This window comes from Xenopus laevis, chromosome 1S (assembly GCF_017654675.1).
Source record: "Xenopus laevis strain J_2021 chromosome 1S, Xenopus_laevis_v10.1, whole genome shotgun sequence".
NCBI lineage: Eukaryota > Metazoa > Chordata > Amphibia > Anura > Pipidae > Xenopus > Xenopus laevis.
The window spans coordinates 65,952,908-65,978,256 of NC_054372.1; the positions used below are offsets into that span (position 1 = coordinate 65,952,908).

A 25,349-nucleotide genomic window follows, 5' to 3' on the forward strand; every position below is an offset into this window, starting at 1 on the left:
TGACTTCGAATTTACTTCGAATTCGGTTCGAAGTAAAAATAGTTTGAATATTCGACCATTCGATAATCAAAGTACTGTCTCTTTAAAAAAACTTTGACTTCAATACTTCGCCAAATCAAACCTGCCGAAGTGCTATGTTAGCCTATGGGGACCTTCTACATCAATTTTCTAAGTCTTTACACATCGAAGTAAAATTGTTTGATCGTACACTAAAATCGTTCGAAACGTTCGATTCGAACGATTTAATCATTCGATCAAACGATTTTCCTTCGATCGCAGGATCGACAACTTTGCTGAAAAGTCCAAGTATTTTAATTCGATGGTCGAATTTCAATGTATTTTCTACTTCAAAATTCGACCCTTGATAAATCTGCCCCATAGTGTATCCCAAACATCTTATCTTATAATTGATGTAGCCAACATACATCTACCAAGACATGCTCCTTATTTCCTCACTTCTAACCATATTAATTCAAAGCATTATTAAAACAGCACTTGTTCAGATAAAACATATTCCACATTATATTTCCTTTTCCTGGAAAAAAGTCTGCCTGCAGCACATACCACTATCTTAACAAATGACAGACATTAGTGTGAATCTGAAACAATGTAATTGGAGAGTGTATTAAAGTAAAATATAAATGTAATGGTAAAATGGTATACAAAATGTATTTATCTTAGAATGATAGTATACAAATAATGTAGCTATACTTGTGTTATATATTGTATGCATTCTTCCACAGAAGTCAAGGTCTACACCAGGAGTGCCCAAAAGGTAGATCAGTATCTACCAGTAGACCTTTAGCTGGTGATCAGTAGATCCCAAGATACTGCCAACAAACAACTTGTTTCATGCTTGAACGACATTTATTTTTGATAAAGTTACATAAAAAGTGGGTGTTTGTTAAATATAAGATTATTCATTTTCTCATAAATCAGTATGTAAGTAATATTTTTCATGGAACTGAATGCTAACAATGGTTTTATGGATGTAGATCATAATGGGACAATATCACTAAAAGTAGACCTCGCATTAGTAAAGTATTCACACTCCTGGTCTATATGATTGGGAACTTTTCCTATGGTTCTTTGAAGTGTAGTTAAACTAAAATTTAGTTTAACACTTAGTACATAGGTGTGTGTGGGATCTGTCCAGAATGCCCAGGACCCAGATAATGAATCTTTCCATAATTTGTATCTTCATACCTAAGTCTACTAGAAAATCGTGTAAACATTATTCCAATAAGGATAAATTATATATTGTTTTGGATCAAGTACATGGTACTGTTTTATTATTAGAGAGAAAAAGGAAATCATTTTTAAAAATGTGGATTATTTGGATAAAATGGAGTCTATGGGAGAGAGCCTTTCCATAACCCAGAACTTTCTGGATAACAGGTTTCTGGATATGGATGCGTATGGGGATGGGTGATGTTTGGCTTACAAAGGCTGGCCTAGGAGTGCATTTAATGTACAGTAAATCCGGGGCTAATGTTATTGAAATATACATTATATCAAAATATTAATGTCACTAAAATGTATTTTAAAAATATTGAAAAAAATGGCAAAATATGACCACATCATATTTACCCAGGCATAGGTAAAGTCTTTACAAAATAAAATCTGCATTCAAAAACACTACAAAAAGCTATACATTATTAAGTTATTCTAATATAACTGACTATTGAAAGGAATAATATAAATGAATTCAGCACAAACAAAATGCTTTGCCAACAGTTTGTGAGTCATGGCCATATTATTGTCATTTTTAAAATTCTGTGTGGTCATCCCTCTCTCCATCTGTTGTTGACAAACAGATAAAATACTGGCATTCCATTGACTGGGGAAGATAGGAACATATATTTGTATAAACATTAGAATCTAGCTTGCTGTTTATTTCATTCTCCTACCCAGAATACATTGTCAACAAAAGCTGTACATAGTTTTGCATTTACAGAATTATGTTTAATGAATGAAGCTAAGCATATTCAATCAGTATTTATTTGCAGAGCCCCCTGATAAACATTTAAGGAATTCTTATTCTGGAACTGCTTCTTAACACTAGAGGTAACAGATACATCTGGCAATGGATTATCTACTTTTATCTAATTTTACATGCTCCTTATTTCCTCACTTCTAACCATATTAATTCAAAGCATTATTAAAACAGCACTTGTTCAGATAAAACATATTCCACATTATATTTCCTTTTCCTGGAAAAAAGTCTGCCTGCAGCACATACCACTATCTTAACAAATGACAGACATTAGTGTGAATCTGAAACAATGTAATTGGAGAGTGTATTAAAGTAAAATTTAAATGTAATGGTAAAATGGTATACAAAATGTATTTATCTTAGAATGATAGTATACAAATAATGTAGCTATACTTGTGTTATATATTGTATGCATTCTTCCACAGAAGTCAAGGTCTACACCAGGAGTGCCCAAAAGGTAGATCAGTATCTACCAGTAGACCTTTAGCTGGTGATCAGTAGATCCCAAGATACTGCCAACAAACAACTTGTTTCATGCTTGAACGACATTTATTTTTGATAAAGTTACATAAAAAGTGGGTGTTTGTTAAATATAAGATTATTCATTTTCTCATAAATCAGTATGTAAGTAATATTTTTCATGGAACTGAATGCTAACAATGGTTTTATGGATGTAGATCATAATGGGACAATATCACTAAAAGTAGACCTCGCATTAGTAAAGTATTCACACTCCTGGTCTATATGATTGGGAACTTTTCCTATGGTTCTTTGAAGTGTAGTTAAACTAAAATTTAGTTTAACACTTAGTACATAGGTGTGTGTGGGATCTGTCCAGAATGCCCGGGACCCAGATAATGAATCTTTCCATAATTTGTATCTTCATACCTAAGTCTACTAGAAAATCGTGTAAACATTATTCCAATAAGGATAAATTATATATTGTTTTGGATCAAGTACATGGTACTGTTTTATTATTAGAGAGAAAAAGGAAATCATTTTTAAAAATTTGGATTATTTGGATAAAATGGAGTCTATGGGAGAGAGCCTTTCCATAACACAGAACTTTCTGGATAACAGGTTTCTGGATAACAGATCCCATACCTGTACATTCCAGTAAGAGGAAGAGGCAGAAAAACATTTATTATAATTTAGAAACACATTTTCTTGTATGTTCAAAGTTACCATTAAGGTTCTTCAAACATAAATATCTCTTTAGAAAATATTAAAAGTGTATATATTATTGTTTACTACATCTACAACTAAAGCATCTTGATGCCACTTTACTGTGACCATTTTTTGTTACCTAATCAAATAATTCTCCTCCGCATCAGATCATTACAGATAAATGATATACCAGTTGGTGGCACCTATCTTATGGATGTTGCATTTTTACTAGAAACAATGGAAATCAACTTTCCAGTGAAATCCTTTACAAAACAATAAGTCAGCAGGATACCAAAACATTGTTAGCTGCCATGTATCACCTTGAAATCTGGAGCAAAAACAGCAGGATATAAAATATAAAAATACAAATCCGTTGCTCTGTTTTCCTTTATACTTGATTTCTTATTGTAAATGTTCCAGTAAGGTGGAGAGAAGAAATGTGAGGCCTGTGGATTTCCCATTATGCAGCATTAAATTACTTTGATATATTTATAGAAAACTGTATTTTCAAGGAAGCTATAAATGCTGTGCAATCTTCTGGTAAATATGCAAAAAGACTTTACTGAAAACTCACGCTACCATTTCTAGGATTCATGAGATTTGCAACGTGTGGGTCTCCAGCTGTTAATAATGTATGAAGGCTGTCAAGAATGTGCATGGCAAACAGCTGGCCAACAGGTGGCGAATCCCTGTTTTAAAAATCATTCAAAAAAAGGAAAAGATTGGGGTAAATTACCAAGAAAAAACACTAAAACATCTGTACACTGTATAATGGCAGGAATTTCCCTTAAGCCCGCAATTTGATAAATCCTTCGACTTCGAATATCGTAGTCGAAGGATTTAGCGCTATTCCTACGATCGAACGATTAAATACTTCGGAATTGAACGATTCGAAGGATTTCAATCCATCGATCGAAGGATTTCAATCCATCGATCGAAGGATTTTCCTTCGATCAGAAAATTTTTAGGAAGCCTATGTGGACCTTCCCCATAGGTTAACATTGGCCTATTGGCTATTTAGTCGTAGTCGAAGGTCGAAGTAGCCTATTCGATGGTCGAAGTAGCCATATTCGACCATTCGAAATTCGAAGTATTTTTTCTTCTAATCCTTCACTCGAGCTAAGTAAATGGGCCCCTAAGAGTTAACTCAAAAGTGAACAACCCCTTTAATTGGAAGTATATTGAAGATAGGGAATGAGCCTGAAAAATGTTTTTTCGAGATTTATTAAAGTCAGATGGTCTAAAAACTCAGAATCCGAAACTACGGCATCTAAAAGCTCTCAAGATCCTGTATAAGATAATGGGGAAGGTCCCAGTCTCTGCGCTGATGTCCGTACTGACTTTTTGCAGAAAACAATTTGGAGTTTTCGGGGAAAGTTCCGAAGTGTTGCCGACCTTATTTTGTCAGGCTTCTTTCTTAATAAATAAGGTCCATTCAGGAATTCTGAATTGCTCGGAGTTGGATGTTAGAAATAATAAGATAAATTCAGCCTTGATAAATAACCCCCAAGTGTTATCCTTTTCTTTGTATCAATCTCTATTAAATTCTTATCAAAGATGATCAAATTAATGCTTTTTTTCTATAGTAAAATCTATATATATATATATATATATATATATATATATATATATATATATGTATATCCTTTTATATGACTTTCTGCTCATGCATATGGGGATGGGTGATGTTTGGCTTACAAAGGCTGGCCTAGGAGTGCATTTAATGTACAGTAAATCCGGGGCTAATGTTATTGAAATATACATTATATCAAAAAATTAATGTCACTAAAATGTATTTTAAAAATATTGAAAAAAATGGCAAAATATGACCACATCATATTTACCCAGGCATAGGTAAAGTCTTTACAAAATAAAATCTGCATTCAAAAACACTACAAAAAGCTATACATTATTAAGTTATTCTAATATAACTGACTATTGAAAGGAATAATATAAATGAATTCAGCACAAACAAAATGCTTTGCCAACAGTTTGTGAGTCATGGCCATATTATTGTCATTTTTAAAATTCTGTGTGGTCATCCCTCTCTCCATCTGTTGTTGACAAACAGATAAAATACTGGCATTCCATTGACTGGGGAAGATAGGAACATATATTTGTATAAACATTAGAATCTAGCTTGCTGTTTATTTCATTCTCCTACCCAGAATACATTGTCAACAAAAGCTGTACATAGTTTTGCATTTACAGAATTATGTTTAATGAATGAAGCTAAGCATATTCAATCAGTATTTATTTGCAGAGCCCCCTGATAAACATTTAAGGAATTCTTATTCTGGAACTGCTTCTTAACACTAGAGGTAACAGATACATATGGCAATGGATTATCTACTTTTATCTAATTTTACATGTGCCATAACTGACAGTAAGTTTCTTAAAAGATGTGGGAGTATGCTTAAATATTTTAGATTCATGTGATTGAGATATTATTGAATATAATTCTGTCGGGCACTCTTATCCACCTACCCATTTATGTCCTAAATCAAGCGATTGTATGATAAACCTGTAAAACTAACTAGGTAGTTGGTTTATGTTTTGCCCATGTTAACATTAGAGAGCAAAATGTTATTTATTTATTTGTTTTAGTTCATTTTTTGGAGATTAATTGTTTAAAGTCGGTGTTTAATGTTTTAATCTCATTGGACTGCAGTGCAATGGTATTTCCCTTCTAGTATGTAAAGACTGCAGTGCAAGCTATTGTCTTTTCAATTTTTATCAGACTGTTTACTAAAAAATGGCAATATAATTGGAAAAGAAAATATTTGGGAGTTCAGGTAACTTTAATAAAATGTGTAGACAAAATGTGAGATATATTTGGTGTTTAAGATGTTGTAGAGCTGAAGGTGGTATGTGTGGAGATATTAGCTTCACCAGGAAGAGTGCTCCTTGCACTTTTTGTAGATGGGCTGCTTTGCCAGTGGTATATGTCCATTAAAAGTGTTCCTTAAGAAGGATGTCCTGGGTCTTTGGCATTCTTCATACAAAGAGAAATACCAAAATGTGTATTTGCATGTAAAATTCTGATTTTGATCTGATGCTTAGTAATGGGTTCAGTGAAACTAATCTCCAGAGGAACCCAAGGTGTTTCTTTTTCTATTTTTTTTCCTTCATAATGCATTAATATTAAAGCACCTTTATATATTTGTCAAAAAGTTGTATCTAAAAGTTACCTCCATTTCAGCAAAGATTATATCAAATTAGCACTTTTACTTAAAGTGTCAAAGAACCTCACAGATTTTAATTGGACTGTCTTGTAACAGCACGCTGTATTTAAACATCAAAGGGCATATTCAATCAGTGAATACAGTCAAATTGTGTAGCAATAAAATATAGAACCACATGGCTTTTGTCACACATCACTGTTCATAAGTATCTCATTATAGGAATTTAAGGGACCAGAGGCCTATCATTGAAAAAAAATCACATCAGCCCCTGCCATTGTGTCGCTTATGTGCCTACCATGTACAAATGCAAAGGTCAGTTTAATGAAGAGCCAGTCCAACTATGTTTTGACTGATGAAGCCCACACAAGAACAAGAGAGTATACAATGTAAATACAGAAAGTACTCAGGACCCCATGTAAAATATTTGGGGAGGGGGGTGGTGGTTAAAAAATGTAATGTTTCTCTATAAATGCTTTAGGACAGCATACTTTCTCCTGAAAGGCTGCATGGAAAAAGCAACAAAACAGTAAAATCAATGAACCCGTAGTGTAACTAGAGTTTGGGGAGCCCTTCTCCTCAGAGAACTAATGGAGAACACGCTGGCTGGCAGATATATACCTTGCTAAAAAAAACAGAAAAAGAAAAGCAATCTTTTTTGGCCACATCCACTTTGTGGTCATGTCCCTGAATACCATGACCATTTTACAAAAACACAACCTTTTCAATGTTTGAAATGGCAGCACCAGGAGCAAAAACTGCACCAGTAAGCCAGTAAGATTATCACAGAATGGCCAAGGAAACACTTCATTAACCCCAGAATAGCCAGTGAGATCACTGCAGAAACAGCCAATAAGCACTTAATTGACCCCAGACATGTCAGTAACAACATTCTGTAAATGGATAGATTTATAGCATTACCTCACCAAGCAGAATACCGCACATTTTTCTTCATTATTTGTCTCTCTCCTAGCTCCTCTGTCTAGGCACAAGTTTTGTTAAAAATAAATAAATTTAAGATGCCATGTGGCCATTTACAGCTGAACAGAGAGCCATGTGGTGTTGGGCTGGTAGATGGGGAGGGGCTTTAAAGTCCCTTCAGACCTCAATGGCAGCCCTCTGGACTCCACTTCCCCCATGGCATTATTTACGTTATTACAACAATGCTAGAGACAGAAGGAAATTACAATAGTTTGGAGCGAGTTGTGAGGATTATAGTTAAGTTATGGAGGTTTGGGAGCAGAGAACTGAATTTATGTGCAAGACTAATATATAACAGGGAACATAATTACTTTGACTTTACCAGTACAAGATTTTTTCACATTGCAAACTTCATAGCAAATACCGTAATTAAAATTCTCAGACATTTTATTATTTCTTTTTTCATATCAAGAAACAAAAAAAAAAATACGAACCTTTGCGAAAATATATCTCTGTAAGGGCTGGCATGCTGAAGGGCAATTCCATATCCTCTGTCTGCAATTGTGTTGCCTACTGTGTAAAATGAACAGTCCGGGTCATTTATTGCGACATATTCCAGTACTGCTGCGTCCCAAACAAATGCATAATTTCCATGTTTTACCTAGGGAAAGATAATATTTCAAAGAAGTAATCAATAATAAACCGAATTGTAATGTTTCTAATTAATAAAAAAGGTGAAAAATATACTTTCCAATATACTGTATACTACTAAGAATCTGATAAATAAATAAAATTGCCAGTGAAGAACTGAAGAAGATTCTGACTGGGTGTCTTGTCTAGAAGGTGCAATTTACTTAGGACAGGTCCTCTCAAAACACACCTCCAATTAACACTGGGATCACTGTTACAAAGATATTTTGGGGCTCTGGTAGAACTGAGTAGGTTTTGCTGCTACAAAGTGCATGGTTTCCTTTAAAAAGACCTTCTAGCAGCTTTGCTATCAACTTTGGTTTACCACCCCAAAGGCACCAACATACACAAAAAACAACTACAAGGAAATACACAGCAAAGAAGGAAAAGAGGGGACCAGTAGCGATCCTAGAGGGGGGCGGGCCCTGGTGCTTGACGCACAGCTGGGCACCGTCCCCCTCCGTACGTCCGCATTTGTAAGTGGCGCATGGACTGCCGGGGGGCCCTGAGGGGGTGCGGGCCCTGGCCCGCTCGCACCCCCTGCTCCCCCGGTAGTTCCGCCACTGGAGGGAACCCAAAGAAGATTACTCACATTAGTTAGAATATTTATTTATGGTATTTTATTTTAAAAAGAATGTTCAGTATTCAGGTATGGTACCTGATATCGGCAACAATTTTTTTTAAACGCAAACATTTTTACGTGTGATTTTTTTTCTCACTCCAATCTGCATTTTTCTTGTGCTAACTTTTTTGTCTTGGTGACTTTTTTGTCTTGCCCACTTTTTGTCAAAAAATGCATTAAAGTCAATTGGAGTTTTTTCTGTGGCAACTTTTTTGTCTTGGTGACTTTTTGTCCAAATACATTAAAGTCAATGGCCATTTTTTCTTATGGCAACTTTCTCTGTCTCTGCGACATCTTTGCCTTGGCAAGTTTTTTCTAGTGCAAATTTTTGCCTCGGTTTCGTGAATAAATTCATAGATCGCAAAGTGTGGAATTTTGCCCCAAATCCATGACTGTCGCTAGATATAATTAATAATATATTTATTGGGATCATGTACAAGTACTGTTTTATTATTACAGCGAAAAAAATGTTTACAGATTTGATTTTATTAGTTGAGTTTATGGGACATGACCATCCCATAATAAGCTTCTGGATAACGTGTTTCCGAGTTACAGATCCCATACCTGTATTGGTAACGTTAGCATTGCCATTGTTATATAGGAGCATAAGGTTTAAAGAAAATATTTTTGTGGATCTTTCTAATTCCATTTTATTGCACATTCCTTTTCCCTAGATGATTGTGATATAAACAATTTAATGGCACGGCTGAATAAAAATATGGTAAAGTTAACATCTGTATTAAGGTAAAAAGTTACATACTACAGTTTATAGTGCAGCAGCAGGCAGTGTTTAATTTTGAATGAGAGAATCTGTTAAGCTATTTCAAGAAAGTCCATCCCTCAGTGAAAAAGTAATTATTTTCTAGCACTGTCATGTGGAATATTTAAAGCTATTTTAAGTCAGCTTGGAATCTGGGACTTCAGTTGGATGAACAATTGAACATCTCCTACACTTTAAAAATCTTAGACAACCTGGAAGTCGTACACCTAAACATAAGGGTTATGTATGTTTCTTTTAATGGGGAGCTATTACAAAAATCAACTTGTCCAAGTTTAACTCCTTATGTGTGAAATTTTGTGATATACTGTAGCATACATGAAAAATTTTGTATTACTGTGGTGCACTTTTTTTTTTTTCATTTCAAATGTTCACCTGTAGGTATCTTTTGCAGGAAATAATTTTCCAGAGCTCTGTCATTTGGTCTTGTTCTAAAATAAGTTTTTGTTTTCAGAGAAACAGAAACGGTCCAATACTCCATTCACAGTGTGTCGGGGAGATGGGCCAAATCTGCTAGTCCAACCCCATGCTATGGTGTAATTTAAACTTTTTAGTTTATCACAAGGTAGGAGGGACTGGGGCTGCTAAGTCACTGTGGCACCTTCCAGGGTTCAATGTTTTTCTTGATTTTTTCTTTCCATGGGGTAAATTCACCAGCGACTGCTTCGCAGCCATTGGAACACTTTGGCAGGCAAAAATTTGCTCAGACAACACTTATTTACTTATTTAAAGTTGCGTCCAGGGCGCATTTTTTGATAGCATTACTTCGGCAATCAAAGAGAAGATGCGCTAGCATTCAATTATGCCTATCACAACTTCGTTAGATGTCTTTGCTCAGGCTAATTTGCATATGGTGGGAAATTATAAAGTTGAATGGACGTATATGTTGCAGCAACAAGTAAAGAAAATAGAGTTGTTATAATGCCCTACACATGAGCCCACTGTATAGTTTACGTTCCATATGTTAGAAAATTTATGGGGGAACCAGGTTACCCCAAAAAAATTTTTTTAAGGACTTTAGCAGGCTATCACAAGGAAAAGACGCCACCGTTTTTTTGGGACTAAAAATATGTTGTAAGTAACAGAAGATCTATGCACTCCAGTGCACTTCGTCTGGTCTGAGCTGGTGAAGGCAAGTCTGGCAAAAGAGGTAACGTTCAGTAAAATCCGCATCTTAGTGAATTCCATTCGCCAGATCGAAAATTCGCCTTGTAATAGAGTGCAAATGACCGCTAGCATCTGTCTCTTTCGCTAGTGAAGTTATGCCTGTGCCCATTAGTAAATTGGCAAAGTGCCTGCAGGCAGTAATGCTAGCGAATCCTCACCAGCGTTAGTCACTTCGCCCTTAAGTAAATCTGCCCCCATGATACTGCAGTATTCGAGCACGGACTTCCAGAATGCGAAATAGTCTATTTTCACAAGCCATCAGGTATCTCAACTCCCAAGGACTGAACTGAAATGTCCACTTTGCCCAGCATGACCATGTATTAGAGATGTTGTATAGCACCGGCGGGTTCTGGAGGAACGTAATTTAGTTTCTACTATGTACTGTATTTACTGTATATGGCTGAAATGACAATAAAATCCACTTGACTTGATTTGATGTCTTTGTGACCAGTTTTAAAGGGTTAGTTAACACTGCCAGATAATCTGCGGATTCACACCTGGGGTAACCTGTAGGCTAAGGCTAGGCCCTCAAGTACTGCAAGAGAATCCTGGGAGTTGTTTTTACTTCGGACCTGCTAGTTAGTTTAGCAGAAGGCACAACGTCTGAATTACGGAATGATTTGGTAAGAGAGAGGATAAAAATAGCTGATGCAGTGTTCATCTTGGATCCTTCTAATTACTCTCACCAGCCGGAAAGATTTGGAAATTAGAGAAATTAATGATTAAAGAATTAAAGATTTGTTGGGACACTGTAACATTAGACAAGTATAATTCATTGAGAATGATCCCTAGGGGACTACAAATTAGAAAATTTTCAGCATATGAAGTAACGGCCATAGCTGTTTTTATAACGCTGGAATGACGTGTTAACTGATTGCTCACTTAAGCTAATGCGGATGTTAGCAGAACGGAATCAAGGGGTTTTGGATGAATTGAATGTGAATATACAGGAACTTCAGGAACACTTTAAAACCCCAGTAGCAAGCGCGAATAGAGATGACAATGAGTATGAAAAATGGGAAGCTAGTATTAAACAAAAGTTGGCCGAAATTGAAACAAAACTTATTGCCACTAAAACCTCCAAGTTCAGTCGTTACAGCATAGACTACGATTTATATTAAATTGGACAGAAACGGCCAAAGTCAATACTGAAAGGGGGGAATAGAAAACATGTAAGCTTTAGCAATGATGATACAGGGTGCACTGAGAATAATTTTGAGCAGTCCACTGTCTCCTTGTTGTCCTCTTCTTCCTCCCACAGTGCACAGGAACATCGAAACAACAAAGCAATGACGTTTTTTTCTCGCATAACACAAAGTACGCCGTAAAGCACGGGGAAGAATGGAGGGGAGAGACGGTCCTACTATACCCGCCAGGATTCAAATCGACAAGGAGGGGAAGGAGGAAAGAGAGACGTGGGGAATAACAAGTATACATTGAGAGAACAAGGGAACAACAAGGGGTGGGGAATGTATTAAATATGTCTAACGCCATCTTAACCACCGAACAATTCACTTTATTGGAGAAGGGATTATCATTTAGTCCTACCACAAATTTTGAACACATTGATAGACATTAACAAATGTGTGTAAGTTGGTACTTACGGCTTTTTTATTAGAATGATTGTGTGATGGGAATGGAGAAAGCATAGATAGAGTGGGTTGGGACACGCGTTTATAAATTAATAAAATATAAAAGTCATCCGATTCTACCAGGTTAATCATCGAGGTGCACTGACAGATGTTTTCCAGGAATTGGTAGAACAGGATCTGACCAAATTATGGAACGAACAGAAGCAAACAGGTGGAACTGGAAATCTCACGTTTGGCCAAAGGAGAGCAATAAAGGATCTTAAATCAGATAAATCCCTGGTATTTAAACAGGCGGATAAGGGAGGGCTCCTAGTAATCCAGAATGCTATAGATTATGAAAATTAAGCATTGAGACAGTTGCAAGACATAGAAACATATAGTGTTTTGAAGGGCAATCCGGTAAAAGGTTTTAAGAAGGAACTAGAGAATATTGCACAATTTGGTAAACGAGTAGGTGTGATTACTGAAGCAATGTGTGGAGCTTTAATTCCAGATTTCCCGCAGAACCCAATATTTTATCATCTGCCCAAGGTGCATAAAGGGGATAGGCCCCAAAGGGCAGACCCATTGTGTCGGGGTCTGTTCTTTAAATGAAGGATTGTCCGAATTGGTCGATACACTCCTACAGCCACTAGTGAAATGATTAGGCTCTTACTTGAAAGATACTCAGGAAGTTCTACAGCTGTTGCAACAATTGGAGTGGGATAAGATGTATGGCTGGGGAACAGCAGATGTTGTGTCACTGTACTCTAGCATACCACATAAGGGCACAATAGCAGTGGAGTATTATTTGAATATATACAGTGGTTACTCTGAAGGAGTGAAAGATTTTGTCTTGGAAGCAATCTGGTATCTTTTAACCCGTAACTATTATGCATTCAATGGGGTTTATTATCTTCAGGCATGTGGAACAACCATGGGAGCCTGATTTGCGCCCACTTATGCCAACTTGTTTTTAGGCTAGTGGGAGGAGACCCACGTGCTTGGAGGTGATACCCAGGCTTTGGAACACATTGTTTTGTATCAACTGTTCATTGGCGATTTGTAGTTTGTGTGGAAGGGAACTGAGGAAGATTTTGGGAAGTTCATTCAGAGCCTTGAGGATGTAGAGCTTAACCTTAGATTTACTAGTTGTTTTAATATTAACAACATAATATAATTGGATCTGTCAATTACCTTTGAAGATGGGAAGATAGCCACAATGGTGTACACTAAACCATGTGTGGGGAACTCCTTATTGAGGGCGGACTCTTGCCACCCATGACACTTCAATAAAGGAATATCCAGGGGACAGTTTTTAAGGCGACGTAGGAACCGCAGTATGGAGGAAAGTTTCCTTGTTGAGGCTTTTATGTAGATTTTTGGAGAAAGGGTACACTATGGACATACTACACGTACTTTTAGGTCTGCCTAGGTAGCGGATAGAGATGGGTTGATTAGAGGTAGTGGAGTGTATAAACGGGATAGAGTACATCCAACTGTACAACCCGTGACATTAAGTATGAAATATAGCAAGCAGTTTGGCAGAATAAAAGGAATTGTCAACATATATTTGCGGATAAAGATTTCAAAGAGGTCCTTAATTAAGAGTATCGGGTTGTAGCCAGGAAAGCCCCCACGTTGTGGTCAATTTTGGTCCCTAGTTTTTATTCTGGGAGTCCCAAGTCGAGTATATGGCCACAGAGTTGGGGGATGTACAAATGTGGTGCAACTAGATGTATAACATGTTCTGTGATTCAGGTGTCGGACAGCTTTGAGCATGAAAATTATAAGATGAATGAATTTATAAACTGCAACACAAAAATCTGTATTTTATCTCCTAACATGTGGGGTTTGCTATAAGCAACGTGTTGGTTGTACCATCAGGCCCTTGAAAGAGAGGGTGAGGAAGCACATCAACTCCATTAAATCTGGTAGTCAATTCACGGTAGTGTCAAGACATTTCAAATGATATAATACTGGTGATGTGAGGACACTCAAGGCACAGGGAATAGAACATGTAACCTTACAATCTAAATTACTGCGGGCAGAACTTAAATGGATATATAAATTACATACGAGGAAACCCCAAGGATTAAATTCTATATTTGATATCAGTTGTTATATTTAAATTCTGGGGAGTGGAATATAGATCGCAGAAACTGATTGCAATGAATTAATATACTTACCGTGTTTTTTACTTAACTATCTATCTATGAATTAAACCAAAACGTTATACGTATTGTATCCGAATGAGCTTTTAGCATTAGGAAGTAACAGATTTGTAACTTAATAAATTGAAACAATGTGGTAAGGAATGTAGTGGTGTTTGTAACTATTTAGATAAACAATTGTATATATCTAATGAACTTTGAGAAACATTTGATTATTAAGGTGTTGTTCTTCAGATTTCAATGTTTTTAACGGATTTACTCATGTTATTAATTAGTATACTGATTGGGTTAACGTAATTTTGTGTGATGAGGGGGAGTTTCCCTAGTGGGTATAAATTGTGGGATTGAATAATCAGGCTCAGGTCTCTGAGGAAGTAAGTAGTTACGAAACGCGCCAGACCTTGGGCTGTTAATTCCTTTTAAGCAAATGTAACTAATAAAGACGGATGTTTTACTCTTCTATTGAATTGAGTGATCTTTGACTCCAGGAGTGCGCTGCAGCATTCGGTTCTACATTGTGAAATTGTTTCCTCAGCGACAGACTCGGGGCGGCAGCACCCGGGTCACACTAAGGAGAGGGTAAGCCGATCCATATATAACTGTACAAGTGAGAATGAATATTGAGATAACATGGCTATGGGTGGATTTGCCTGAAATAACAAGAGCAGGATTCACCTTATGTGAAAGTTGAGCAAGCCCTTTAACAATAGTATTAGGCAGAGATAGATTCACAAATTAAACTCCAGGAAGGGTGCTGGACTCTTATGTATATATTTATGAGGCACAACATGCTCGTTTGTTGTTATTTAGTTAATAAAGTTGTTGTCAGTCTTCTCTCAGCACACTACCAAGTGTTTATTTCAAATATTTTAGACCAATATCCAAAACTAGTAATCTGATACTTACAATCAATAACACTCAAGCTAATAGAACCCTGGTTGTGTCTTTCCCTACACAAGCAAAGCAGTGTGTAATCTGAATTATTCACAGAATCCTTCCTATGCTGAAGGGGCTGCATGCCCGACTTACCTAAATAATATTTTCTCTTTTGCACCACTGCCTTCTATTTCCCCTTGCATGGCCACAAATACATATATAATACAATCCCCTCTTCTAGGAAAACCAAGTCTGCACAGGCGTTCAACATTTACCAGAGAGATTAATAAGAATTAGAGGCACAACACCACAAAATTAAAGTACTGTAGCCCTGCATTGGTAAAAGGAATCGGTTTGCAAAAAACACGAATATAGTTTATATAAACTAACTGTTGTGTAGCAATGGAGGCAATTGACATAGGACTAAATCACAGATAACAAGCTCTGGTGAACACCATTATGTTCTACAGAGCCTATCTGTATGGTGATCCAATAATTTAGAGAACATTTATCTGGAAAATCCCAAGTTCCAAGCTTTCAGGCTGATACTAGATGCATAACTTTACCTGATACATCTTATGACGTCTGGGGAGAAAAAAGATGAGTAAACCAATCCATAATTATCATTATATTTATGAAAGACAGCAATTCAGGATCCTCGGGGGAATGCAACAATTTTTCCCCAATTGAGATTTATACTAATACTTCTGTTTATTTGCAGCTTTTAACTTTATTCAACATCTAATCACCACCAATTTGTCTTTGATTTGGTAGGAATCAATGTTTGAATAAAGCCCACTTTGAAAAATGGTGTAGCAATGGATAATATTCTGCATAATTAGCAGTGTTATTTAGAGATTTGTAGACTGGAAAGCAGGGACATATGGGATCTTTATGCATGATGCATAGATTTCTAAATTATTTAATGCTCTAAATACAGAATGCTTGATAAAATGCAGAAGTATAAGTTGGCATTTTACAAGATTTGCATTTGTCACACATCCTTGCTTTTTATGCTCTCATAATTCCAAAAGGTAAAAAAAGGCTTTGTCTTAGGTTTCATTTCTACAACTTTCCAATTTAACAGAAATGATAAATACTAAAACATACTCTGTATTGGAAATACATGATAGATGCTTTTAAAACTGAATTTCTGGGGAATTGATGATGCAACGATTTTTGTTTCAGTGCAGGGATCTTTTAACATTATCAAATAATGATTTGTAAAATGCCAGAACTTGAAAAAAAAGGTGGTTATGATTGTTCTTAAGTATTTCATAATACAAATAGTTCCAAAAGAATTATTTTTCTCACAAGTGAAACATCATGAGAATTGTGGTTTCTCTCAATGCATCTTCTTAAAGAAGACCTTAACTCGAAAAAATGAATATGGCTAGAAATGCCATATTTTTGAGACCCTAATTTAAATTTGCTGAGAAGCCCAGTAGCATCTTGTCATGACACTGCATATTTTGTATACTGATCTTATTGCACCAGTCAATAGATTCAGAATCTCTATATCTCTAATAGATTCAGTTTAGACCCAGACCAATAATGTTATCCCAGGAGCTCACCATCTTGGATAATGTCATGAGTGGCAGTGACATGAACATGCTTAGTGTGTTCAGAAGGTAATTCTAGGGATTGTCGTGTAATGAGAACCTAAATTGATTGCTAATCAGCCCTGTATCACTGTGGATCAACAGAAAAGAAAATAGGGAGCTACTGGGAGCATTTGCAGAGGCACAGATCTTTACTGCTAAAGCATGTGTAGCATTTTTAAACTAATTATTTGTTAAGCTTCAGTTCTCCTTTAAGGGTATCATAACAGCATACATTATACCTGTTGTATTATACAGATCAGTTATCCAGAAAACTTGTTTTCCTGAAAGTTGTATGGGAAGGCCATCTCCCATTTTAAGCAGATACGTATAATTTTTAAAATCGATTTCCTTTTGCTCTGTAATAATACAACAGTACCATGTACTCCCAACTAATATATAATTAATTCTTACTGGGGGCAGAAAAATCATGTTGGGTTTATTTAATACTTAAATGAGCCAAATTAAGTAAGATCACTTATCTGGAAAACTCCATCTCCAAAGCATTCTGTATAACAGGTCCCATACCTGTACAACCTAACAGCAAAAGCCATTACATAAAGCATATCTTGGGTAAATCTATATGTCTATAAAATCTATATATTTGGTCAGCTATATATATCATTTCTGTTTCTTTTCTTTACCTTGACTTTCTATTTATCACTAGAACAAGAAAAGATCCATTTCAGTCTCTGATTCATGTTCTTGTATTAAATGGGCAGTAGTTGTGTAATTGTAATTTTCTTGTGGGTCACACTGACATCTAGTCACTAAATCCCATTTGAAAAATGTTTATATTGCCAGCAATTTTTTCACTTCAGGTTTTTAAGAGCTTCTCACATCAGAGACAAAATAAAGTGGAAATTTGTGATGGGAATGTATCCTTCAAAATTAACACTTGGCAACTGAGTATAATTTCATACTATAGAAAAAAAATCTATCTGCTATTGCGGTGTTTAAAATTCTTCCTTTGTGTACACTAAATTATGTAGATATTGAAAAACTGCAGAGCATTATTATTTTAGCTTCATGTCTGTCTTTTTGAATCAACTGTAAAGTCACTCACAAAAATATTGTAGCTTTGTATGCATTTTTGTGAGACATAAACATAATATTTGTATTTCGTCCTTTTTTTATCTCCTTTATCTTTTTCTTTTGTGTTTATTATATTATTTATAATTATATGTTAGTGCTGGTTTAGAGGCTTATGGGGTCCTATATCTCCCTCCCTCTTATGAATAAAGCACTGCTGACCACATGCTGTGCTGTATTCATAGGGCAGACACAAGTCTCTATGGGGGACAGGGTCTCAATGGGGCTTCTCTTCCATCAGCTTCTACTTTGCGCCTCAGAATGATGCGCAAGATACCTGTCGGTAAAGGGGCAGGAGGGAAGGATGCAGGCAGTGTTGAATTCAAAGCATATTAAAAAGTATCTATGATTTGAAATGGAGCATAAACTTCTGCCCCATGAAGTGCTAAAAAATGGCTGTACAAAATACATAGTGGTTTGCAACTTGCCCTACACTTGATAAATAAACTCTTAAAAGAATCAAAAGAGTAATGTGACATGATTTCAAATGCGGGTCTCAGTGGCTGCACTCCTGTAGCTAAGGGAGGGGACACTAATACCATTATTAAGTGCACTGTAGCACATGGCATACTGTATGTTGGGTTATGTTAAGTTAATAAATAAAAGCACCTTTCTACTTTAATCTAATCTTTTTGCTGCACTGACAATTGTAAATACACATTTTTACAATTGATTCATCACCCATTGTGAAACTATTGGTTTTATGAAGTAGCCCCACCACTTTGTTTACCAAAGTGTTATAGAAACTGAAGATACAATTAAACTTATATTTTCTTTTTGCCACTTCTTTAACACTTGATTAAAAAAATGCAATCAATGCTGGTAGGTGGATTTTATTCAATTGATATATTGAGTATGAGTAAAATAAACAACCCATATGCTATTGCCATTCTATATTCGTTGAGTATGCTTCTATTGCATACCATATTTCTACATTTTTAAGTTAGGTTTTAACATGGTAGTTATGCTATCATGCCTGCATAGTTTATTTTCACTACAAGATGGTTTGACATGACAGAAAGAAAGAACAAAAACCATAAGTTAGCAGCCCTTACAAATGGCTATAATCATGCAGTAGGTTAGCTGTTCAAGATAATAGCCATGCATTAGGGGGCAGATTTACATATGGTTGAATATCGAGGGTTAATTAACCCTCGATATTCAACTGCCGAAGGTAAATCCTTCGACTTCGAATATCGAAGTCGAAGGATTTATCGCAATTCGTTCGATCGAGACAGTACTTCGACTATCGAATGGTCAAGTAGTCAAACAATTTATAGTTCGAACTGTTCGATTCAAAGTCGAAGTCGTAGTCGAAGGTTCGAAGTAGACAAAAAAATCATTCGAAATTGAAGTTTTTTTTTTTATTCTATTCCTTCAAACTGAGTAAATGTGCCCCTAGGACTGCAGTGCCAGCCCAGATGTGAAACAGAAGAAGCTGTTCTGCTGGTGCTTTGAATCTGATTAGGCATTTATTGGTAGGTTCCCTATTGAGAGGTGGATTTTCATTGAAGGTTCAGCATATTAGCCGAACATATGTAAATAGTGGATTAATGCAAAAAATATTGTAATGGGGTTTTAGATTCCCTTTATAGGGTAAGTACACCATACCATGGTAACATGTATTATTATTTGTTAAGGTAGCAATGCATGCTGAAAGTTTCAAAGGGACAAATATATGAATGAGTTCCCTGTGAATATTTTGAATTACTGTCCCAACAGAAACCTTCTGCGATTAGTTATAGTGCCATTAGACAACTTTATTGAAAGTAATGTAATGCAGCTGAAATACATTTATAAGAACACATAGTAGCAATGTTTTCCTTTCTAGATGTCTAGATTAAAAATGATGCATTGCACGTATTTTGCTAACTGTAGCTATGAAAGTATATCAAGGGCAGTTTTGGTCTATAATTCTGCTAATCTATATGCAAATACAGATAAATTAAATTTTCCACAAATTCGTGTGTCAAATGTAGTCTACATGGGTAATGCCTCTGTTACTACTATAGAATATGGATTTATGTGTAAAACAAATTATGGTATTACATGACTGCATCAAATACTACACATGAACATGGTATGCATTAACAAGATTAAATTAAAACCCGATCTATACATGAAATTAAAACTTGGTCTAAAAAATTAACCACAAGAAAAATAGAACTTCTCAAAATCAAATAAAATATTGTTATGAATACAAATGAAAACATTTTATTTTCAATGGGATCAATGTGTACATGGGGTGAAAATATAAACAGTTTTACAAAATATAAGAATTTTTTTTTAGACATGCATATAAATTCACTATTTTGCATCTATCAATGATTTTCTACATTGTAATAAAGTGGCAGTTGTAAACTGACAAAAATGTATTAACAATGTATTCACTGAGAGAAAAGTGAAACGCACTTACATGTTATGAAATATCAATTCTGTTGCCAGAGCAACAAGCCTTCACACATCCAATAACAAGCTATTTGCAGCATAAAACAAAAGATCTTAGTGATAAAGAGTTTGAGCACAATTTGATAATGTGGGCCCAAAATGGACTGATTAAAATACATAACTGTTCAACTGTTAATGCCTGTACATGATATCACAATATTATAAATGCAGCTAATAAAAACAAAATAGATAATTGTCTGTTAAAGAGTAAACCTTCCCAGGTTTAGGAGCCATGTTATCATGCCCCCAGGACAGGCAGGCAAATTGTTGTACTTTCTATAAACTATCTTTTTATGAAAAGGGTTCTAAGAGAGCTTAGTTCAGTTTTAGACTGGCCCCTGTTTATGATTTTCTCAGATTCACTTTCATCTGGTATGGTATCTATGGATTGGAGAAAAGTTGATGTCATTCCAATATTTAAAAATTGGTAACAATCACAGCCTGGCAATTAGAGGCCAGTAAGTTCTGTGGTGGGCAAATTATTTGAAGGCTTGTTAAGGGATCACATTTAAAAAATGATCATAGTGAATGGCATTATGAGCAGCAATCAGCATGGCTTTATGAAGGATATGTCATGTCAGACAAATTTGATTGCTTTTTATGATGATGTAAGTAAGATGCTGGGGGGGGCAGTAGATGTGATCTATTTGGATTTTGCCAAAGCGTTTTGATACCGTGCCCCACAGGATGTGGCATCCTTGCAATAGGATCTTGACAAACTGGCAATCTGGGCAGCTAAGTGGTAAATGAGATTCAATGTTGATAAATGTTAAGTCATGCACCAGGGATGTAAAAATATCCAAGCCAATTACACCCTTAATGGGTCTGCACTAGGCAAATCCTTAATGGAAAAGGACCTTGGAGTCCTTGTAGATAATAAACTTGGCTGTAGCAACAATGCCAGTCAGCAGCTTGAGCTGTATTAAAAGGGGCAGAGAGTCATGACAGGAAGGGGTCACTCTTCCATTGTATATAGAGCACCGGTAAGGCCCATCTAAAATATGCTGTACAATTTTGGTCTCCAGTGCTCAAACAGGACATTATTGTATTAGACATGGTACAGAGAAGGAAAACTAAGCTGGTAAAAGGTATAGAAAATTTTAGCTGTGAGGAAAGACTGACCAAATTGGGGATGTTCACGCTGGAGAAGAGGCGCTTAAGGGGTGATATGATAACTATGTATAAATATATAAGGGGATCATATAATAATCGCTCTAATGCTTTATTTATCAGTAGGTCTTTCCAGCTGACGCAAGGTCACCCATTCCAATAGGAAGAAAACAGGTCTGCCTAAATTTTCGGAAGGGGTTTTTTACAGTCAGAGCAGTGAAGATGTGGAATTCTCTCCCTGAATCAGTTGTACAGGCTGATACATTAGATAGCTTTAAGAAGGGGTTGGATGGCTTCTTAGAAGTGAGGGAATACAGGGTTATGGAAGATAGCTCATAGTACAAGTTGATCAAGGGACTAGTCCAGAGTAGGCACTAAATATTGGAACCTATTACTATATGTTAAGGATTCCACTTCATAATATACTCTAGTCATGTCCATGATAGCAAGTAGGTCTTCACTTGTAGAAATTATGATTTTACCTATATTTAGATATAGGATAGGAAATAAGCATTATTATTAATATCAAAGTAACTAGCCAGCAGACTTGGATCTATCCTAGAGAGCCATTTGGTTAAACAATCCCCCAGTTTGCATAAGAGATAGTCCAAGTTGTTTCCCACAGATTCACTGTGGCTTGACAGCAAAATGAGGAACCAACTAATGAAGTTTTCCTTCTTAATAGTATCTATTCTAGTAAGGCAACTATTGATGCATGATTTACTCAAGAGGAAATTCAAAGGAGAACAGGTAAAGATAAAGAAAGGTCTGGAATAGGATGGTATTTATCCCAGGGCACTAAAGGAGCTAAGCTCTGTGATTACCAAACCTCTTTACTTAATTTTCCAGGATTCATTGAGTTCTGGCAAGGTGCCAAGAGACTGGGGAATTTCTTTTGTGGTGCCGCTATTTAAATATGCATCCTGTTCTCAGCCTCAAAACTACAGGCTGGTTAGTCTGACATCAGTGGTAGAAAAGCTTCTCAAAGGGGTATTTAGGGATAAGATACTGGACTGCAAATCATAATACTATGAGTGTCAGCGTGGTTTTATGCATAATAGATCTTGCCAGACTAATTTAATTTCCTTTTATGAGAAGGTGAGCAGGGACCTTGATTCTGGGAACTTTGCTAAAGCATTTGAAACAGTGCCACACAGAAGGTTACTGGTAAAATTAAGGAATGTTAGACTGGAACAAAGTGGTGGTAAATAACCATTTTCTAATTGGACCAGTGTAAGTGGAGTACCGAAGGGCTCTGTACTAGGTCCTTTGCTTTTAAACTTGTCTATTAATAAATTATTTCTATTTTTGCTGAAGATACAAAATTGTGCAGAACTGTAGGTTCCATGCAGGATGCTGCCACTTTGAAGAGTGATTTGACTAAATTGGAAAACTGGGTAGCAAACTGGAAAATGAGGTTCAATGTTACTATGACGATTTTCATTCATCCAAGTTATGGTATATCTAGTACAACTAATTCAATCACAATGGCAATTGTAACTCACAGAGGTGTGATTGTGGGGTTACTGTAATAGGATTACCAATGTATCATGCAACTCCTAGTCCAGTTGTTTTAGAATTATTTATACTACATAGAGGTTTTTTGTTGAGAAATGCAAGGTTATGCCCTTTAGCAAAAAAATTTAAATGCAAGTTATACACTAAATGGCAGTGTGCTGGGAGTTTCCTTATCTGAGAAGGATCTAGGGGTTTTTGTAGAAAACAAGTTGTCTAATTCTGGGGCCACTAAAGTAAATAAAGTACTGTCTTGCATAAAAATGGTAAGGTAAGGCCTCGTCTGGAGTATACAGTGCAGTTTTGGGCTCCAGTGCATAAGAGGGATATAAATAAGCTGGAGACGTGCAGCAACTTTACCATAATGTATGAAGGTGCCCATTTACAGTATGTGCAGCAGTGCAGGGTGGTTGTGTTGTTTTTGCCAAATTTGTGGTGCACAGCTATAGTACATTATGGACAGGCACTCTGGTCAGCATTACTGCCTTATAGCACTAGGTCCTGAGTTCCATTTCAACCTGGGCACTTTTTGGGCAGTTTTGTATGTTCCCACATATTTCTTCTGGGTACCAATAGCCGTTGACACTCAACAAACATAAAGGCAGGTTAATGGATTGCATTAGACAGAATAGAATGTAGAATGGTTGGATATGAAGGGTATTAGGTTAGTCTAGCCATTTGGTGGAGGGGCAGAAAATTGTAGATAAAAGTTCAAAAGACACATTATATTGATTAACTGTTGTTAGACTGCAACTCTCATCATACTTCTGACAAAATACTGTAATGGGGATGCCAAGGGTTGTATTTAAACATACACTGGGAGCCCACGTAGCATCTTATTTATCCTCTCAGTGTTTCTGTATTGCCTAAGGCTAGATTTGTGAAATATAAAAAAGCCTAATAACTATAAAATAAAGGATGTCTTTATTGCTTTTCCATAAATATTTTGATAGCTCTGCCATAGACCAATGGTGAATGACCGACAAACACTCCTGTTATTTTTCTTTCATTTTATTCACCTTCCCAAAAGTTCTAACATTCTTTATTGTTAACTATGCTCAACAGCAATAAAATTAAATGAAACTCTTTAAACCAACACATTGATGAGTTAGGAAGCTTTGTGTTTCTGCCTTTTCCTTCCCATCACACTTCAGCTTATAATGGCTGCTGCATTTCAAGGACATTCAGATATAAGTTTGCCATGACAACATTTTTTAACAATGGTCTATGACAATGCTCCAAAACACTTTCCACAAATAGATGACACATCTCAATGTTTTTGTAGTAAACAATTAATTCTCTTTTCCACTTCATTAAAATCTCCCCATATGTGTGTTTAGCTAGTTGATATCTTTGTCATTATTTAAAGCACCAACATAAAACATATCACCTATAACAAAGCTGAGTTTTTATTTCAGCAGTTTGTTGTCATAGGTTCCAACATCGTGAGTAGGTTTAATAATTTAACCATTTTAGTCTATTAATCATTTATAGGTTTTTAAAACAATAATAAGAATATAGATTTTAAAACAATAACAAAATTGTCAATAATTGCTAATTTAATTCTTGTTAAGACAGGAATATTCCCAGGTGTAACAATTGATGAAAATAAAGCTTTGAATGGTGAAGCTTTTTTACGATAAGATTTTGCCTTTGCAGAGGAAACAGTGCAGGAACTCAAATTCACGAGAATGAATGCATGGATGAAAGAACTGTAAATTCAATAGGGGGTAGATTTATCAAAATGTGAGATTTGACAGCCCAGAAGGCAGTCATTAAGGGGGAGAACTAGACAATACAGACTGAAACACCTAAAACAGTTTTATTTTACAAAGGGAAAGTGAGCAAACGTCTGGTCTCACAGAAGCAAGCTCAGTCAAGAATAGCTGTGAAAGTAACTGATCCCAAATAGATAGCAGGCCATTTTGCAAAATACTTTCCCAAAGTCTACAATTCAAATTACAATCCCTCCAAACCCCAGCCTATTATATTAATGATACATAAATATCTTAAGAAAATTCACTGTCCGCGCCATAACCATCAACAGTTGGAGGATTTAAATAGTGTAATTACACAGGACAAAATTGAAAAACTACTTGAAGATCGTAAGCCACATAAATTTCCAGGGCTGGATGGTTTCGCTACCCTTTACTATAAACAATTTAAGGGAATACTACTACCTCAGTTAAGCAAGCTTTTTCAACAACCTTAAAGACACAGGGACAATACATCCTGAATATCTAGAAGCACACATTGTGACAATCCTTAAACCCGGAAAAGCCCCAGAATTATATCAGATCTATCGACCCATTGCACTTATAAATAAAGATATAAAACTTTACTTGAAAATCCTTGCTATCAGACTAAGTCTGCTATTCCCAACATTAATAAATAATGACCAAGTGGGTTTTATTGTACAGGAGACGGTCTGACAACACA

General features: G+C 35.9%; 1 protein-coding gene across 2 annotated transcripts in view; it reads right to left on the reverse strand.

Annotated features, from left to right (window-relative positions):
• Positions 1-25,349, reverse strand: part of LOC108704460 (glutamate receptor ionotropic, delta-2-like) — a 599,719-nt gene that overhangs the window by 53,635 nt on the left and 520,735 nt on the right. For both annotated transcript variants that reach the window (XM_041579681.1, XM_041579682.1), the window contains exon 14: positions 7,761-7,927. In XM_041579681.1, the coding sequence (XP_041435615.1) occupies positions 7,761-7,927 (167 nt within the window). The remainder of the gene's footprint in view (positions 1-7,760; positions 7,928-25,349) is intronic.